Consider the following 16,512-nt stretch of genomic DNA (forward strand, 5'->3'; position numbering starts at 1 on the left):
GAGTGGTGCGCTGGCAGGACGCTCAAAGTCCTGCAAGCAGCATCTTTGAGGCGCTGTAGGAGGTACACACCTAAAGTGCTCCTGACCATTGAAATCAATGGGCAGCACCGGCAAAGCGGCGCCCACCCCAGTGTGAAAGTGCCATAAATGTGGTAGCTGCATTCATCTTCTTTCCTTAGGCTTTTTTCCCATTTATTTTTAACCGGTGATCTGGCCAGTAGCTTTCTGTCTTAGAGTGTCTACACGCCAATGGAGGAGTAATTGTTTCAGCCCTAGAAACTGACCACTTTCTGGACAGATTGGTCTCTTAAAGGAAATTAAAAAATAATTTACTGACTGGATCACCAGGTGAAAATAAAAAGGGGGGGGGGGGTGAAAAAATAAAACCTTTTCAGCCGCCCCATATGAGAATTGGTAAGCTGCAATATATTGCATCCCTTTGTTTTTGGGTTTAAAAAGAAATATGGCAAAAGTTTTTTTGGCCATATTAATGTTTTGGTTTGCTGGAGTGCACTTTTGGTCTCCTGTGACCCAAATGCAGCCAACAGAGGGCCAAAGCCTGCTGTTGGCTGACACCCTAGAGCCACGCCAGGCACTGGAAAGATCCTTGCCATATTTTCGGGATCCAAACAGCTGCCTGATTGACAGCTGGCTCCAGCTCTCAGCACTCGGCTAAGAGCTGAAGCCAGCTGCACCCACACCCACGCCAGCCTAGTGTTCCAGTGAGCACTGGAGGGCCAGAACAGAGATCGGTGACTGACAGTCACTGTTTTCAGCACTGAGAACTGAACAATCAGTGGTTATGGGATCACGCATTTGTTTTGTCTTAGGCCCCGTACACACGATAGAATCCATCCGCTGAAAAATCCCAGCAAATGGGTTTCAGCAGATAGATCCTATGGTGTGTACACTCCAGCGGATCTTTTTCCGCGGATATTTATCCCCTGGGATGGATTCCAGCAGATCGAATATTTGCTGACATTCCAAACAAATCCATCTGCTGGAATCCATCCCAACGGATGGATCCGCTGGTCTGTATAGACTCACCGGATCCATCCGTCCGAAGGGATCCCCCGCATGCGTCATAATGATTAGACGCATGCGTGGAATTCCTTATATGACAGCGTCGCGCAGGTCGCCGCGTCATAATCGCGGCGACGGCGCGACACGTCATCGCCAGAGGATTTCGGCGCGGATTTCAATGCGATGGTGTGTACACTCCATCGCATGAAAATCCGCCAAAATCCTCGAGAGGATTTATCCGCGGAAACGGTCCGCTGGACCGTATTCGCGGATAAATTCTCTCGTGTGTATGGGGCCTTAGAGCCGGTGAGGGACAGCTGCAGTATTGATGCTGCTGCATAGGGGTGAGAATGTGTATGTTTATCTTTTTTTCGTAACCCCATACCTCTCCTTTTAAATATCACTTTAAGTGATCCTATTGATGCGCTAAAATTAATTCAGGAGTAACCTGTCAAAGATTGTTTAAAGCTAGGCAGATATAAGACACAAACGTCTGTTACACTTGTTCTCAGCATCCGCTGTGGACACAGAACACCTTTCCCCCCTGTGCTATGCAAAAAAAGTGAAGTCAAGGTATACTGTAGCCATGTCCCAGGGTGATAACGTTGCTCTTCCAAAGCTACAGTATGGTTAGTGTTGTGTCCTAGGTCAGAAAGTGTTACTGGTAGGATCACCAGATATAAAAAAAATAAGGGTGAACTCTGGGCTGGAAAGACTAAAAGCAGCACAAGGAGCCAGTCAGTTGGTCTGTGGTACAGATGTGGTAACAAGGAACATGCTGACATGGGCGTCCGCTGAACTTTTTTTAGGGGGGGGCATCATTTTAAGGTTATCCATGCTCGGTCCCTTTTTGACAATGTCATGAAGGGGAGGGGCTTAGTCATTGGTGCGGGTACATTGTGGCTCTCTGGTTGGTGCGGGTACAGCATGGCTCTCTGGTTGGCGTGGGTACAGCGTGGCTCTCTAGTTGGCGTGGGTACAGTGTGGCTCTCTGGTTGGCTTCCCCCAGCATGAGCACAGTATTCTCTTTTCTCCTCTTGTGACCCCCCCCCCCCCCCAGGCAGAGTGCTTGCATGCTGGGGGCTTTAGCATGGTGTCTGTGGACACGCTAGGGCCGCCACTCTTAAGGGACTACATTTCCCATGATGCACCCAGTCCCCAGAATCTTCTGATTGGCCCTCTGCTGTGGCCAATCATGGCGAGGAAATCAGGAAGCAAGGCAGCAGCATGGCAAATCCAATTAGAGCCGCTCTCTCTCTCTTCTAGCTCCAGCTGACAGAGAGGGGGAGGGGGGCAATCGGGGGAGATATACAGTACAGCCAGCCTGTGGCTCTCCTCTCCCTTTTGCAGTGCAGCTGCTCCATTTATCAGAGAACTCGGCAGCGGAGCTGTGACAGGGAGAGGAGAGCCGCGGGCTGGCTGTACTGTATATATCCCCCGATCGCCCCCCTCCACCTCTCTGTCAGCTGGAGCTAGAAGAGAGAGAGAGAGAGAGCGTCTCTAATTGGATTTGCCGTGCCGCCGCCTTGATTCCTGCCTTCTGTTTTTCTCCCCGAGGATCATGGCACTGGTTTCTAGGGGGGGCAAGCGCCCTCCCTTGCCCTATGGAGCGGACGCCCATGCATGCTGATATCCTTTCAGAATGTCTCTAACTGACAAGCTGCCAGCAGTTTAGATTTTGTGTGATGACTTATTTTGAGGGGACAGCAATTTACACTGTTATACAAGCTGTACACTCACTACTTTACATTGTAGCAAATTGTCATTTCTTCAGTGTTGTCACAAGAAAAAAATTTGCACCTAAACCGGTGAACCAAACTACACCGTACTCCATACTGCAAACCACAGCCAAACATGTGGGAACCTAGCCTTAGGAGCATGTTTAACTGTAATAAATACAAATGTCTAACATGTGCCTATGTCATTCAGGGACAACAGTCCTTTTCAGATCACAAGGACCACTCTTACCCAATTCGTGTTTTTTTCACCTGTTCTATATAATTTGTAGTTTATTACATAATTTTTTAAAATTATTTTGGGGTTGCACTGTTTCTTTTGTTTCTGTGTGACCTTTTGTGAATGACAGCACAGGTCTCCAGAGCTGTCATTCACAAATTTTGTCTCCTTTCTAGAAGTGTTGTCAGGCAGTGTGGAGACAAAGTGTAGGACTACGCTGCTTAACCACGTCAGGACAGATTCCAATGACATTTGGTCCTTCAAAGTGTTGAATAAAAGTTTAAAAAGTTTGACTTCTTTAAGCTTGGGCTACATCAACTCTTTTAATCTCTTCCTATTAAGAGGTTTAACTACTTGCCAGCAGTCACCTTGTTTGCTACTCATGGAAATCAATGTGCTAATAAGATGATTGTCAGCAAGTGTCTAAATCGTAGTAGCAAGAGATTAGCTATGTAGTCCAAACCGCAGAGTCACTGTAATAAAGTATCAGTGTTAACCTTTTGCTTAGTGTTATGATACATATGTTATGTAATGAAAGGAAGCTCATCAATGTTAATGTTTACTTGTGTAGCACTACCCCCGGAGGAGCTTCTGGATTGTTTTGGGTGGCATGTTATCTCCATTTCCTCGCCGTCTAGGGTATCCGATGAGAGTTGAGAAAAAGTTCAATGTCCACACTTTAGACTTCTTTTTCCTTGATTTATTTGCTGAACTTTGTAAAAGAAGTAGTTTGAAGAGGTGGAAGGGTAATGGGTTATAGCAGAGGTGGGCAAACTACGGCCCGGCGGACCTTTTAATCCGGCCCCCGGGCGGATCGCTAGAAATCTGAATTTGAAGTCTGAATTTGCAGCCGAAAGAATTGCGGGTGTTAGCCGCACCTCTTTCCCGCCCCCCCGCTGGTGCAGCCGAAGAAACCCGTGGGTGTTAGCCGCGCCTCCTTTCCCGCCCCCCGCTGATTCAGCCGAAGAAGCCATTGGAGCTGGCCACGCTTCCTTTCCCGCCCCCCGCTGATGGCATTCCCAGCCGCCCGTCACCACGTGGAGTGAGTGTCCCCGAATTCAAAAAAGTCCCCCAATTCCCGCCAAGTAATGACCCGGTCCCGACTCCTCACCTCACACTGTGCACACTGCACAGGCTGCTGTAGGAGACCCGAGACGGCCAAGGACTGCAGGCAGCAAAACACTGACAGGACAGAGATTTCATCATCATCATCATCATCATCATCATCATCAGGTACTTGCTTGTGGGGATGCTGGCAGCAATTGATGGCACACTGGCAGCAATTGATGGCACACTGACAGCAATTGATGGCACACTGGTGGCACACTGGCAGCAATTGATGTCACACTGGCAGCAATTGATGTCACACTGGCAGCAATTGATGGCACACTGGCAGCAATTGGTGGCACACTGGCAGCAATTGGTGGTACACTGGCAGCAATTGATGGCACACTGGCGGCACACTGGCAGCAATTGGTGGCACACTGGCAGCAATTGATGGCACACTGGTTTATGTATGTCTTAGTGATTGATTAACATCACAACTTCATTGATTTGAAATTGATACCCTTATTTTTTGTATGATTTTTGCTTTTGCTCATCACTGCCACACACATGCAGCCATGCATTGCACGTGTGTGGCAGTAATGAGCAAAACTAAAAATCATACAAAAAAAAAAGCCATCAATGAAGTTGTGATGTGAATCAATCACTAAGACAATAAGACATACATAAACCATAATTTATGACACGGCATACATTGTCGTTTGGCAGGACTTTATGGGGACAATGTCTGCAGTCTTTGATCCTCTCTAGTATCATGTCTACAGTCTCTGATCCTCTCTGGTATCATGTGCGCAGTCTCTGATCCTCTCTGGTATCATGTCCGCAGTCTCTGATCCTCTCTGGAAATTTTCACTAATATGAGTCACAAATAGTGAAAAATTTTCATTGTTTTGGGAAATTTTGTTTAATAAATTAAAAATTGTTTCTTGTAAGGCAACCTCACTTTTTCTTTTTTTAACAATAGATTTTTATTGAAAGTATTTACTTAACAGTACAGATTAAAATTGTCACATTAATCCTAAGTAACCAACCGAGTTACCTTGGTTCATAAGATTGTTCTTATAACAATACATTATTTGGTAGCCTATACCAGCCTACCCCTATTGGGTTCAATCTGTATGGGCAACCTCACTTTTTCATTGTTTAACTATAACAAGTACTCGTACCAGTTGTCCAACAATGATATTTACTGCTTTTTATAAAGAAATACAATTGATTTTATGCAGTATTGAGTTTAGCCTTTTGGCCCGGCCCTCCAAAATATTTTTAGTTTCTCATGTGGCCCCATCGAAAAAATAATTGCCCACCCCTGGGTTATAGGTTCAGGTGCAAAACTTCTGTCCGGAAACACTCCTGGTTCCAGCAACACAGCTTTCGTCGCCACTCTAGCCAGAGCGGGTATTGTGTACCCAGTTGGCCTCTCTCACTAGCCTAGCAGCCAGGATGTTGCACGGAAAATTTGTAGTAAAGTCTCTGCCACAGACCTTCCCACAGATGGAGATATGTTCGGTCCAAAATCCTCTCCACACAGGATTAAGCACCCGGATCTCTCCCACTTAACTTCTTGTGAACTTAGAACCAACAGGCGACCATCATTCAGGCTTTCAATAATGGTGGGATCCTTCGATAAAGTGGAAGGCCTCTCCCGAGATACCAGACCAACTCCCAATTGGTGCTCTTAGCCAATGGGAGAAAGCGATGATCAGAGTGTTCTGATGTGGGGGGGCGGGCATCCCCCTGTCAGAACACAACCGCTCAGTGGGAAAGATCGCTGGATTAACCTTGCATGGTTAGTATAGCGGTTCCCGACCGGAGCTGTCATATTTGTATTTATTTTTTTGTGAATTGCACGAAAAAAAAATAGTTTGTGCCAGGCTTTATTCAAACTCTTGAACCAAATACATTGTTGCACAGGAGTCTACAGGATCTGCACATTACAGGGGGAGAAAACATAAATATGGAGTTAAGCTGGCCATGCACTATATTACTTTTTTTAATGAACATTCGTATGAAAATTCTCAGTACATTTAAACTTTTAACAATTTTGGAATGAATGAACAAAAACCACATACACTGTTGGAAATTGATTTGTTCTAGAAAAATTAAGCTTCCTTCTCTTTTGAATGAGTGTGGATTTGACCCCAGTAATGGAAAATCAAACGCACATTCCTAAACTTAAAGCTGCATTAAACCTAAAAGCAAACATTTTATTTTATTGCAGCTTGCCAATCCTTGGATGTGATGGCTACATTAGTTTTTTTGTTTTTTTTTAGGCTTAATGTGTTCTATTTTTATCTGGCTATCCGACCCGCAAGTCTGTTGATTTTCAAAAGCACAAGCTCTCTTCCAGATGTACTGTATCAGTTTACAGGGATAATACAAACCATTTACTACACTGGTGATTCCAATGATCAACTTTTATTTCTCCATGTAAAACCTATATCCTAAAAGGAAAAACAATTTGCTGTAACTGATTTATAAAGTGTGAGTTGGAGTTTGGCTTCAATTTGTTAGTGTATGCAAATCTTGTTAGTGCATTCAAAACTGCACACACACTACACACTGATGGTGCCGCTGTCTGCTGTGCCCCCTTTTCTCATTCATCGAGAGTGAGGGCACTCTAATACAGGATGTGTTACTGCCCAGATCACCAGGGTAAAAGAGTGGACAAAAAAAAACCTTGCAACCGCCGCATCCAAGGATCGGCAAGCTGCAATATTTTTTTTTTTTTTGTTGTTTTGGGTTTATTGCCGCTTTAAAGATTTCAAATGAAATTTCGTTAATGTATTGCCAGCTTTAGGGAAAACTGTTTGACAAAAAAAATGTTTGTGCTCTTGTTTTACTGGGTAAAAAGTACTAGTTATTCTTATTTGAGGGTATAGTTCTACTTTATTTAAGGCCTCATACACACTAGGACTTTAGCCCTCGGTGCGTTAGGCTCTGGCATTTAACTGCGGCTGGACAGAGCTGGGTGGTGTGCTTAGTGGTATATGCATTTAGGGAAGTATTCTTCCATGGGTCACAAGAAGTCTATGTCCTTGGCATTTGTCTTTGGGTGCACACTGACCTAAACAGAAGTACCACGGAGTGTACCACCCTGCCTCGTCCGCCCGCAGCAGCTGTCATATTCTGTGTTTGATAGGCTGCCATCAGCGAGGCTGGACGGTGTGAATGTGCTCTACAGCTGCAGCTAAACATCCAGCATTCTTGCTGAATTGCTATTCAGCAAGAAATGTACGAGTATGAGTGCACGTGAAAGTGATTGTAAAGTAATGTTTTTTTTTTTTCCATTTGAAAATAATAAACATGTTATACTTACCTGATCTGTTTCAGTGGATTTGCATAGACATGTGCATTTGTTTTCGTCCGAATGGATTTTGGTCCAAATTTCGGGGATTTTCGCGTTCATTTTAACAAACGATAACGAATGTGCAGAATCCGAAATCCGAAAGATTTTTTTACTAGTCATACAACATTGCTCTGCCCACAAGCTATGGTAGATTTCCAATCGACCAGAAATGTACGATTGCGGTGTCGTACAGTTTAGCTGCTTTGTCGAATCTTCTTAGAACATTCGACAGACACCGTAAGCCTTCAATTGACATTCGACCTTAATGCAGATTTTCGGACACATGCATTTTTTAACAAAATAAATAAAAATTAATTTTGGAAGTAACTACATTATTTTTTGGACGAAAACGAAATTCAGAAATTAAATATTCCAGTGTGCACATGTCTAGATTTGCACAGAGCAGCCAAGATCCTCCTTTTTCTCGGGTCCCTCTTTGACTCATTGCCTCCACAGCAAGCAGCTTGCTATGGGGGCACCCGAGCCAAGTCTCGGCTCCCTCTGTTCATTCAGACATGGAGCCCTGCCCCCTCTGTCCCCTGATTGGCTAGCTGACTTTGACAGCAGCAGGAGCCAATGGCGCAGCTGCTGTGTCTCAGCCAATCGGGAACGAGAATCCAGATGTCCTAGACCAGGGATATGCAATTAGTGGACCTCCAGCTGTTGCAGAACTACAAGTCCCATGAGGCATAGCAAGACTCTGACAGCCACAAGCATGACACCCAGAGGCAGAGGCATGATGGGACTTGTAGTTTTGCAACAGCTGGAGGTCCGCTAATTGCATATCCCTGTCCTAGACGCTCATGGTCATCGCTGGACAGAGAAGTACCTTGGGTAAGTATTATGGGGGCAGGGGGGGGGCTGCTGCACACAGAAGGGTATTTTATCTTGATGCATAGAATACATTAAGATGAAAAACCTTCTGACTTTACAACCCCTTTAAAGTGGTTATAAACCCTCTTGTTTTACCTACAGGTAAGCCTAGATTAAGGCTTACCTGTAGGTGTTTGCAATATCTCCTAAACCTACACGGTTTAGGAGATATTTGCCACAAAGTATGCACCGTTGTCTATGGCGCATGTGCGCCGTAGACAACGGCGCAGGCGCACTGAGAATGCCGGTTTTCTCAATGAGAAATGCTGGCTTTGACGGCTCCCGCGCGCATGCGCGGAGTGATGTCTTTGTCGCTCCGGCCAATCACAGCGCCGGAGCAGCGATGCATATAAGTTACCTCCGGGGGAGATGTCTGCGGCCGGAGGGGGAGACGAGGACGGCTTCGGGGGCTTAGGTAAGTAATTCATAATGAGCTAGTATGCTAGTCATACTAGCTCATTATGCCTTTTGTCTTTCAGTTTTTTTTTTTATGTTTTGGGGGTTTACAACCACTTTAATAACATGACAGCCAAAGAAATTGAAATGTATTCATGCATCCCAAGTTTTGAACAACCTACTATATTTTATTTCAGCAATGTATTGTTTATGTTTGTATTGTTTGCTGCTTATTTGTCCCATAGAACGGGTTTCTTGGTTGTTCTGTTGGCGTGCTTGTATTGTTTAGCCCAGCATGTGCACGTCTGCAAGGTATAGGTCTTAGGTTGAAAGGCCTGGAAGTTTTAGCAATAGGTGGTGTCTGTGACACCTGTACCAAGACTATGAATGACTCCACGCCATCTGAACGAAACCTGATCTAGTAATTTTCTCTTTACAGAACTCAGACAAAGACTGGTATAAAGAAGCTGCTGCAAAACAGCTTGACTATCAACAACTTGAAGACGACAAAGCCTCTCAGAGATCGGCATCCAGTAAACTTTCCAAATCCCCTCTGAAATCTGTGAAAAGACCCAAAAACATGCAGGCTAAAGTCACCCTCCTGGATGGCTCTGAATATACTTGCGAAATAGAGGTAAGTTCTATGTAGGTCATCATTACTGCTGCCTATTTTGGTTGGGCTAAAGTTGACTCTATGAATTCGAGTGCATATGCACAGAAATCTGCTGTGCAGTGGAGCATTTCAGGAAAACATATGGTCCACGTCATCGTGTAAATAATGTCAATGCAATGTGTCAATGTTTGCAAAATTTAAAATATATTTTAATTACAGGTTTTTATATAGCACAGACAATGTATGCAGCATTTTACATGCATACACTCACCGGCTACTTTATTAGGTACACCTGTTCAATTGCTTGGTAACTCAAATCGCTAATCGGCGAATCGCATGGCAGCAACTCTGGTGCATTTAGGCTTCTAGATGTGGTGAAGACGACTTAAGTTCAAACTGAGCATCAGAAGTGGGAAGGAAGGGGATTCGGGTGCCTTTTTAACGTGGCATGCAAAAAAAACATCAGCAAGGAAGACCTGTGTGTGTTACCAACACCCCTATATATAATAGGAAAAAGAGGAATCCCCCCAGGGTGGGGCTTTAACGGTAACAGCTCATTGATTCAAAAGGCGTAATAATGGTAATAAAAGTTTATACAATAAATACAAATGTTTAAAAATCAAAGTTCATAGGTAGGTGTCTGACTAGTCCACAGGGGTTTATTCAGGCCCAACGCGTATGGCCTGAATGAACCCCTGTGGACTAGTCAGACACCTACCTATGAACTTTGATTTTTAAACATTTGTATTTTTGTATTTATTGTATAAATAAACTTTTATTACTATTATTACGCCTTTTGAATCAATGAGCTGTTACCGTTCAAGCCCCACCCTGGGGGATTCCTCTTTTTACTTTTAACGTGGCATGGTTGTTGGTGCCAGATGGGCTGGTCTGAGTGTTTTAAAACTGCTGGGATTTTCACACACAACCATTTCTGGGGTTTATAGAGAATGGTCCTGAAAAAGAGAAAATATCCAGTGAGCAGTTTTCAACATGCCTTGTTGATGCCAGAGACGCAGATGGGTTTGCGATGATAGAAAGACAACAGTACCTCAAATAACCAATTGTTACAACCAAGGTATACAGAATGCTATCTCTGAACGTGTAACACATCGCACCATGAAGCAGAAGACCATACCGGGTGCCCCTCCTGTCAGCTAAGAACAGGAAACTGAGGCTACAATTCACACAGACTCCCCAAAATTGGACAATAGAAGATTGGAAAAATGTTGCCTGGTCTGATGAGTCTCAATTTCAGCTGCGGCATTCAGATGGTAGGGTCAGAATTTGGCATAAAAAAAAACATTAAAGCATGGATCCATCCTGTATTAACGGTTCAGGCTGGTGGTGGTGTAATGGTATGGGGGTATTTTGTTGCCACACTTTGGGCCCATTAGTACCAATTGAGCATCGTTTTAAATGCCATGTCCTACCTGACTATTGTTGGTGACCAAGTCCATCCCTCTATGACTACAGTTTAAACATCTTCTGATGGCTACTTCCAGCAGGATAATGCACCATGTCACAAAGCTCAAATAAGCTCAAACTGGTTTCTTGAACATGACAATGAGACAATGTACTCCAGTGGAATCAACGACCAATAGAGCACCCACAAGGACATTAGAAGAAAAATCCAACTGGAGCTACAGTGTATAAAAGAGAAGGATTTTTATGGGGAAAGGGGGGGGTGCACTTGGCACCATCTGACACGTTACTCCCTAAATTTGAGTAATATAGGGAAAAACTTGCAACTGCTCTCCCCAAGTTCTTTCTTTCTTTCTCTTTCTTTCTTTCTTTCTTGCTTTCTTGCTTTCTTGCTTTCTTGCTTTCTTTCTTGCTTTCTTGCTTTCTTTCTTGCTTTCTTGCTTTTTTTCTTTCTTTCTTTCTCTTTTTTTCTTTCTTTCTTTGTTTCTTTCTTTCTTTCTTTCTCTTTGTTTCTTTCTTTTTTTTTCTTTCTCTTTTTTTTTTCTTTTTTTTCTTTCTTTTATTTCTCTTTTTTTTCTTTCTCTTTTTTTCTTTCTCTTTCTCTTTCTTTTTTTCTCTTTCTCTCTTTTTTTCTTTCTCTTTTTTTTTTTCTTTTTTTCTCTTTTTTTTCTCTTTTTTTTTTTTTTTTTTTTTCTTTTTTTTTTAGTTTTTTCTTTTTTTTTTTTCTTTCTTTCTCTTTTTTTCTTTCCTTCCAAAAACTATTTTTTCCAGGGTTACAGGATGTGTTCATATACAGTTTTTTAAATTATTGAAGTTTATCTAAAGCCATTTTTTTTTTTTTTTTTGAGTAAGGAAGGTTTTCCTCTGGCAAGATTCACCCGCTCCATACAATTGCCTCACAGTGTATTGCATTGCCATATATTTTTTTCAGTGCATACCACTGCAATGCAGTAATGTGAACAGGGCACATAGACAAGGAATGTGGCCTTGTCTTAATGGTGGAACTGTGCTACAATAGCCACCTAATGCAGTTTCACTGCACCTGGTGTGAGGATTACTTTACCTTCTGATGTAACTATGGGACAGGAGGCGATGGGTTATCTCCGAAATAGGACACAAATACTGTATTGAAAAGTATATTAAAATTATTTTGGTTTAGATACATTTAAATAAAATTCTAAAAGCTTGCTACAGGGTACAGCTGAGTGCTTTTATACCATCGTCTTTTGGTGTCTATGCCAGTTCAGCCTTTCTTTTGACAGCAGTCAGCACAATGCATGTGCCAGCACACCCTTTTTCCTTCTACTCTGCAACTGGCGGTACCAGATGGCTGTATATTACAGTGTACGAGCTGTATGTTAGGCATTTTATTATACCATTTTCCTCCTTGCAAATTACTTACAAGCCATGGGCTTTTTGCAATAGCAGGGTGACTCAGTGCACAATTATAAGGTATGAGATGGCAGCTGAATGGATTAAAGGGGAAATTATCACCTTTTTTATTACCAGTTGTGTTAAGAAGCGCATGGTAAGAAAATTATTGTAATGTGCTTAGGATGGGACTTGTAACTGATTCCAGTGTCATGTATATCTTTTTAAAGCAAATCTGTACTGAGCAAATGTGTGGGGGTGGCCATGCCTGACCCCTGTTTAGGAAAAGGTGAACACTAGTAATTTGTGTTTTTATAATCATTTTTTTTCCTATTTTGCTTATTTCATCTTTAACTACTGTATTTATTGGCGTTTAACACTCACTTTTTTACCCTGAAAATAGAGGGTAAACTGTGCCTGTGTGTTATATGCAGGGGGATGTGGAAATGTTTTCCTCCTGAAACTTCCCTCATAAAGTTAGGGTGCTTGTTATACGTCTGTACTTCCCGTACGGCCCTTTTCTGGCACTTTTTGTTCACATGGTGAAAATGGTACTTGGAACCCCCAAACATATATTTTTTTCAAAGCAGAGGCCATAAAGAATGAATTTGTAGGTTTTGCTAATTTTTTATGTCACATGGTATTTGCGCAGCAGTTTTTCAAATGCAATTTTTGGGGAAAAATTCACTATTTGGAACTTTAATGCAAAAAAAAACCCACAATACTTAACCCATTTTTCTCAGAGCGTCTTTCAGGACAGCACCTCGAGAGATAGTGGCTCCTCCCTCTCCAACAGGAAACACCTTCACTTCAAACTTTTAAAGGGAGGCTCCTCCCAGCACACCTCAGTTTTTGTGTTTCCTCCGACCCGGAGGGAACATCTTCTAGCGTGTCCAGGGAAGCCCTGGACTATTCCCGTTTTTTTTCTTACCTTTGCAGGCTAAAACGCCTGGGAGACTCCGCTCCCCGAGCTACCCGTTCGGCGACGGTAGTAGCCGGGCTTCCCCTTCCACACATCCGGGGTTCCGGGTGCTACAGGCGGGCGAGGTGTGCTCAGTGGGGCCACGAGTAGCTGGGGATGGCGTCCGGCGGCCGCGCGCGCGATTCGCGCCATTCTGTTTACAGTTCAGCGCGGACGCCGGTAGTAGGCGTCATTTCCGGCGCGCCAGCTAGAGGAAGGGGCGGGAGCTGGTGCCGATTTCCGCTTCCGGTACGGCGCAACGGCGCTATAGGTCTCCGGAAGCCGGTCGGTGAAGCCACGGGGTGAAGCGCTGGTATTCTGCGATGGAAGCAGCAGAGAGTCCAGCGGTGGGGACAGGCACCAGCAAGGCCTCGGCGGGAAGCAGCACAGTGAGTGTTTCTTCCTTATGAGTTCTACTTCTCTCTTTTTCTGTCAGGTGGATGGTCAGTCTCAAAATTATTTTTTCTCCCCCCCCCCAGTGGCTTGGGGGCCTGTCTGGGCACTGGTTGGCCTTTACCTTTCCTAGTGCACCTTTTGTTGGGGTCCATAAGTGTGAACAGGGTTCTTCACTAAGGTCTCCCTGCCTTCTCTTCCCTGTTTTTTTCCTTGCAGGCTAAGTCTGATACTAGAAGGAGATGCCCATCGTGTAAAACAAAGATGAGTGACAGCTGGAAGAAGGCACTTTGTAAAACATGTATTGATTCTTTGATACAGGAGGAGTCAGCCGCTATGCGGGATGATCTGATTTCCTCAGCAAAGAAAGAACTACTGTCCACATTTCAGTCCTTACGTGAGTCATTAGTTCCGCCTCCCACCCCTCTAGCCTCCACTTCTCAATCCTCTCAGGATTCAGTGTCAGTACTGGAACTGGTTTTGGGAACAGGCGACGCAGGTCCCAGGGAAGGTGGCTCTCAGGTACCAGACAGCGAGGACTCAGAGGAGTCAGAGGGGGAGTCAGTGGGACACCCCTCAAAGTTTAAACTATCCCTGGAGGAAGTGGATGGCTTAATCAGGGCTATCCATTTAACTTTAGGCCTGAGTGAGGAAAAAAGGGATCTAACCTTGCATGACCGCATGTATGCGGGTCTGGGTGAGTCAAAGGGGCGGGTCATTCCGGTCCATTCAGTGATTTCTGAGACCATAATTGGAGAATGGCAGGATCCAGAGAAAAAGCCCTTTTTCCCTAAAGCACATAAGAGGCGCTTTCCCTTTGAGGAAGATCCAACAGCAGTTTGGAACAAAGTCCCAAAACTTGATGCGGCTTTCTCGCAAGTATCTAGGTCCACGGACCTGGCCTTTGAGGACATGGGTGTTCTTAAAGACCCCATGGACAAGCGCATGTATCTCCTCCTTAAAAGGTCATGGCAGTCAATCATGAATGGTTTAAAGCCCGCCATGGCCACAACCTGTGTTGCCCGGAATCTAGAGTTCTGGACAAATCAGTTAAAAAAATCATATTTCGGCTGATTCGTCGAAAGAGGAGATTCTGGAATCCTTTTCTACTTTGACCGCGGCAGTAGCCTACATTGCGGATGCCTCAGTGGAGGCCATTAAGATGTCAGCAAGGTCAGCGGCCCTGGCAAATTCGGCCAGGAGAGCGCTTTGGCTGAAAACCTGGCCAGGGGATGCGGCATCAAAGAACAAACTTTGTGGTATCCCTTTCTCAGGAGATCTCCTATTTGGTCCAGATTTAGATAGTATCCTGGACAGGACCGCAGATAGGAAGAAATCTTTCCCGGTCAAAAGGAAAAGGCAGCCCCCTAGACGTTTTTTTCGTCAGCAAAGGGCACAGGATAAGGGCAACAAACCCCAAGGGGACAGGAGAGGTTGGGTACAGAAAGCCAAAGAAAAAAAGGGAATCCTTTTCAATCCTCCTGCACAGTCCCAAAAATCGTAATGACGTGGCGACCCGGGTTGGCGGAAGATTACAAAAGTTTCTTCCGCGGTGGTCAGAGATAACCACCAATCAGTACATTCTGACCACCCTGTCCCGGGGTTACGAGATAGAGTTTTCAGACTCTCCACCACAAAGATTTCTGGTGACAAATTTCCCAAAGGATCCAGCAAAATCCCTGGCCATGAAATCCTCTTTAAGGGAGTTGAGGCAGCAGGGGGTAATAATAGAGGTACCTCAGGCAGAGCAAGGCCTGGGTTTCTACTCCCATATTTTCCTGGTAAAAAAACCTACAGGAAAATTCAGGATGATCCTAAACCTGAAACCCTTAAACAAGTCAGTCAGGTACAGGAGGTTCAAAATGGACTCTATTTTTTCAGTCCGGAATCTATTGACGCCAGGTTGCTTCATGGCGTCAATAGATTTGAGGGATGCCTATCTGCACATCCCGATCTCTCCGCAATCCCAAAGATACGTCAGGTTTGCGGTAAGGAGAGGGGGGATAGTTCAGCACCTGCAGTACAGGGCTCTGCCTTTCGGGCTCTCATCCTCACCCCGGGTGTTTACCAAGGTGATGGCGGAAGCCTTGGCCCCGCTTCGTCTGCAGGGAGAGTGGCAGTGGTCCCATATCTAGACGACCTGTTATTTTTTGCCCCGTCAAGGGAAAAATTACTGATAGACTTGGCCAGGGCTCAAACTCACCTGGAGTCCCTGGGCTGGATCCTGAACCTTCAAAAATCATCACTGGTACCTGCTCAGGAAATTCTGTTTCTAGTATTTCAGGTGAACTCTCTGAGCCAAAGTATATTTCTACCCCAAGAGAAAAAGATCAAGGTCCAGGAGACCATCTCTCGACTTCAGTCCAATCAGCCCATATCCATAAGGCAGATAATGGCAGCGTTAGGACTATTAACCTCAACCATGCCCGCAATCCAGTGGGCAAGGCTGCACTTTCGGTGCCTACAGAGTTTTCTGTTAAGGTCATGGGATCACAACCTCAATTCCCTGGACAATCTAGTAAGGATTCCATCTCGGGTAAAGAGATCCCTATATTGGTGGAAGGACCAGAGGGTTCTCTCGAAGGGTCTGGAGTGGTCTTTTCCAGTGGGGAAAAGAATAACGACAGATGCCAGTGCCTGGGGATGGGGAGCCCACTTGGGAAAGAACTTCGTTCAGGGCCGATGGTCAAAGGAGGAGTCAGCTCGATCTTCGAACTGGAGAGAGTTGAGAGCAGTCACATTAGCTCTAGAGAGGTTTTCTCCGGATCTACTAGACCACCACGTTCAGGTGCTGATGGACAACGCTACGGCCGTAGCGTATTTAAACAGGCAGGGGGGCACCAGAAGCAAGCCCCTGCTGATGTTGGCCGAAAGCACCCTGTTGTGGGCGGAAAAGAATCTGCGATCCCTCTCAGCGGTACACCTGAGGGGATCCCTGAATGGGGTGGCAGATTTTCTGAGCAGGCGTCGGGTTCGGGAGTCGGAGTGGTCACTAAACCCCGAAGTCTTTGCAGAAATCGTCAGCAGGTGGGGTCAACCAGAGGTGGACCTATTTGCTTCGAGGGAAAACTCCCAGGTACCTCTGTT

At 44.8% G+C, this 16,512-nt stretch overlaps 1 protein-coding gene across 20 annotated transcripts in view; it reads left to right on the top strand.

The window, feature by feature from the left end:
• Nucleotides 1-16,512, top strand: part of EPB41L3 (erythrocyte membrane protein band 4.1 like 3) — a 323,029-nt gene that overhangs the window by 169,286 nt on the left and 137,231 nt on the right. For all 20 annotated transcript variants that reach the window (XM_040354005.1, XM_040354001.1, XM_040353998.1 and 17 more), the window contains exon 3: nt 9,102-9,296. In XM_040354005.1, coding sequence (XP_040209939.1) covers nt 9,243-9,296 — 54 coding nt within the window. In that variant the 5' untranslated portion in view covers nt 9,102-9,242. The remainder of the gene's footprint in view (nt 1-9,101; nt 9,297-16,512) is intronic.

Source organism: Rana temporaria, chromosome 5 (genome assembly GCF_905171775.1).
Source record: "Rana temporaria chromosome 5, aRanTem1.1, whole genome shotgun sequence".
Lineage (NCBI taxonomy): Eukaryota > Metazoa > Chordata > Amphibia > Anura > Ranidae > Rana > Rana temporaria.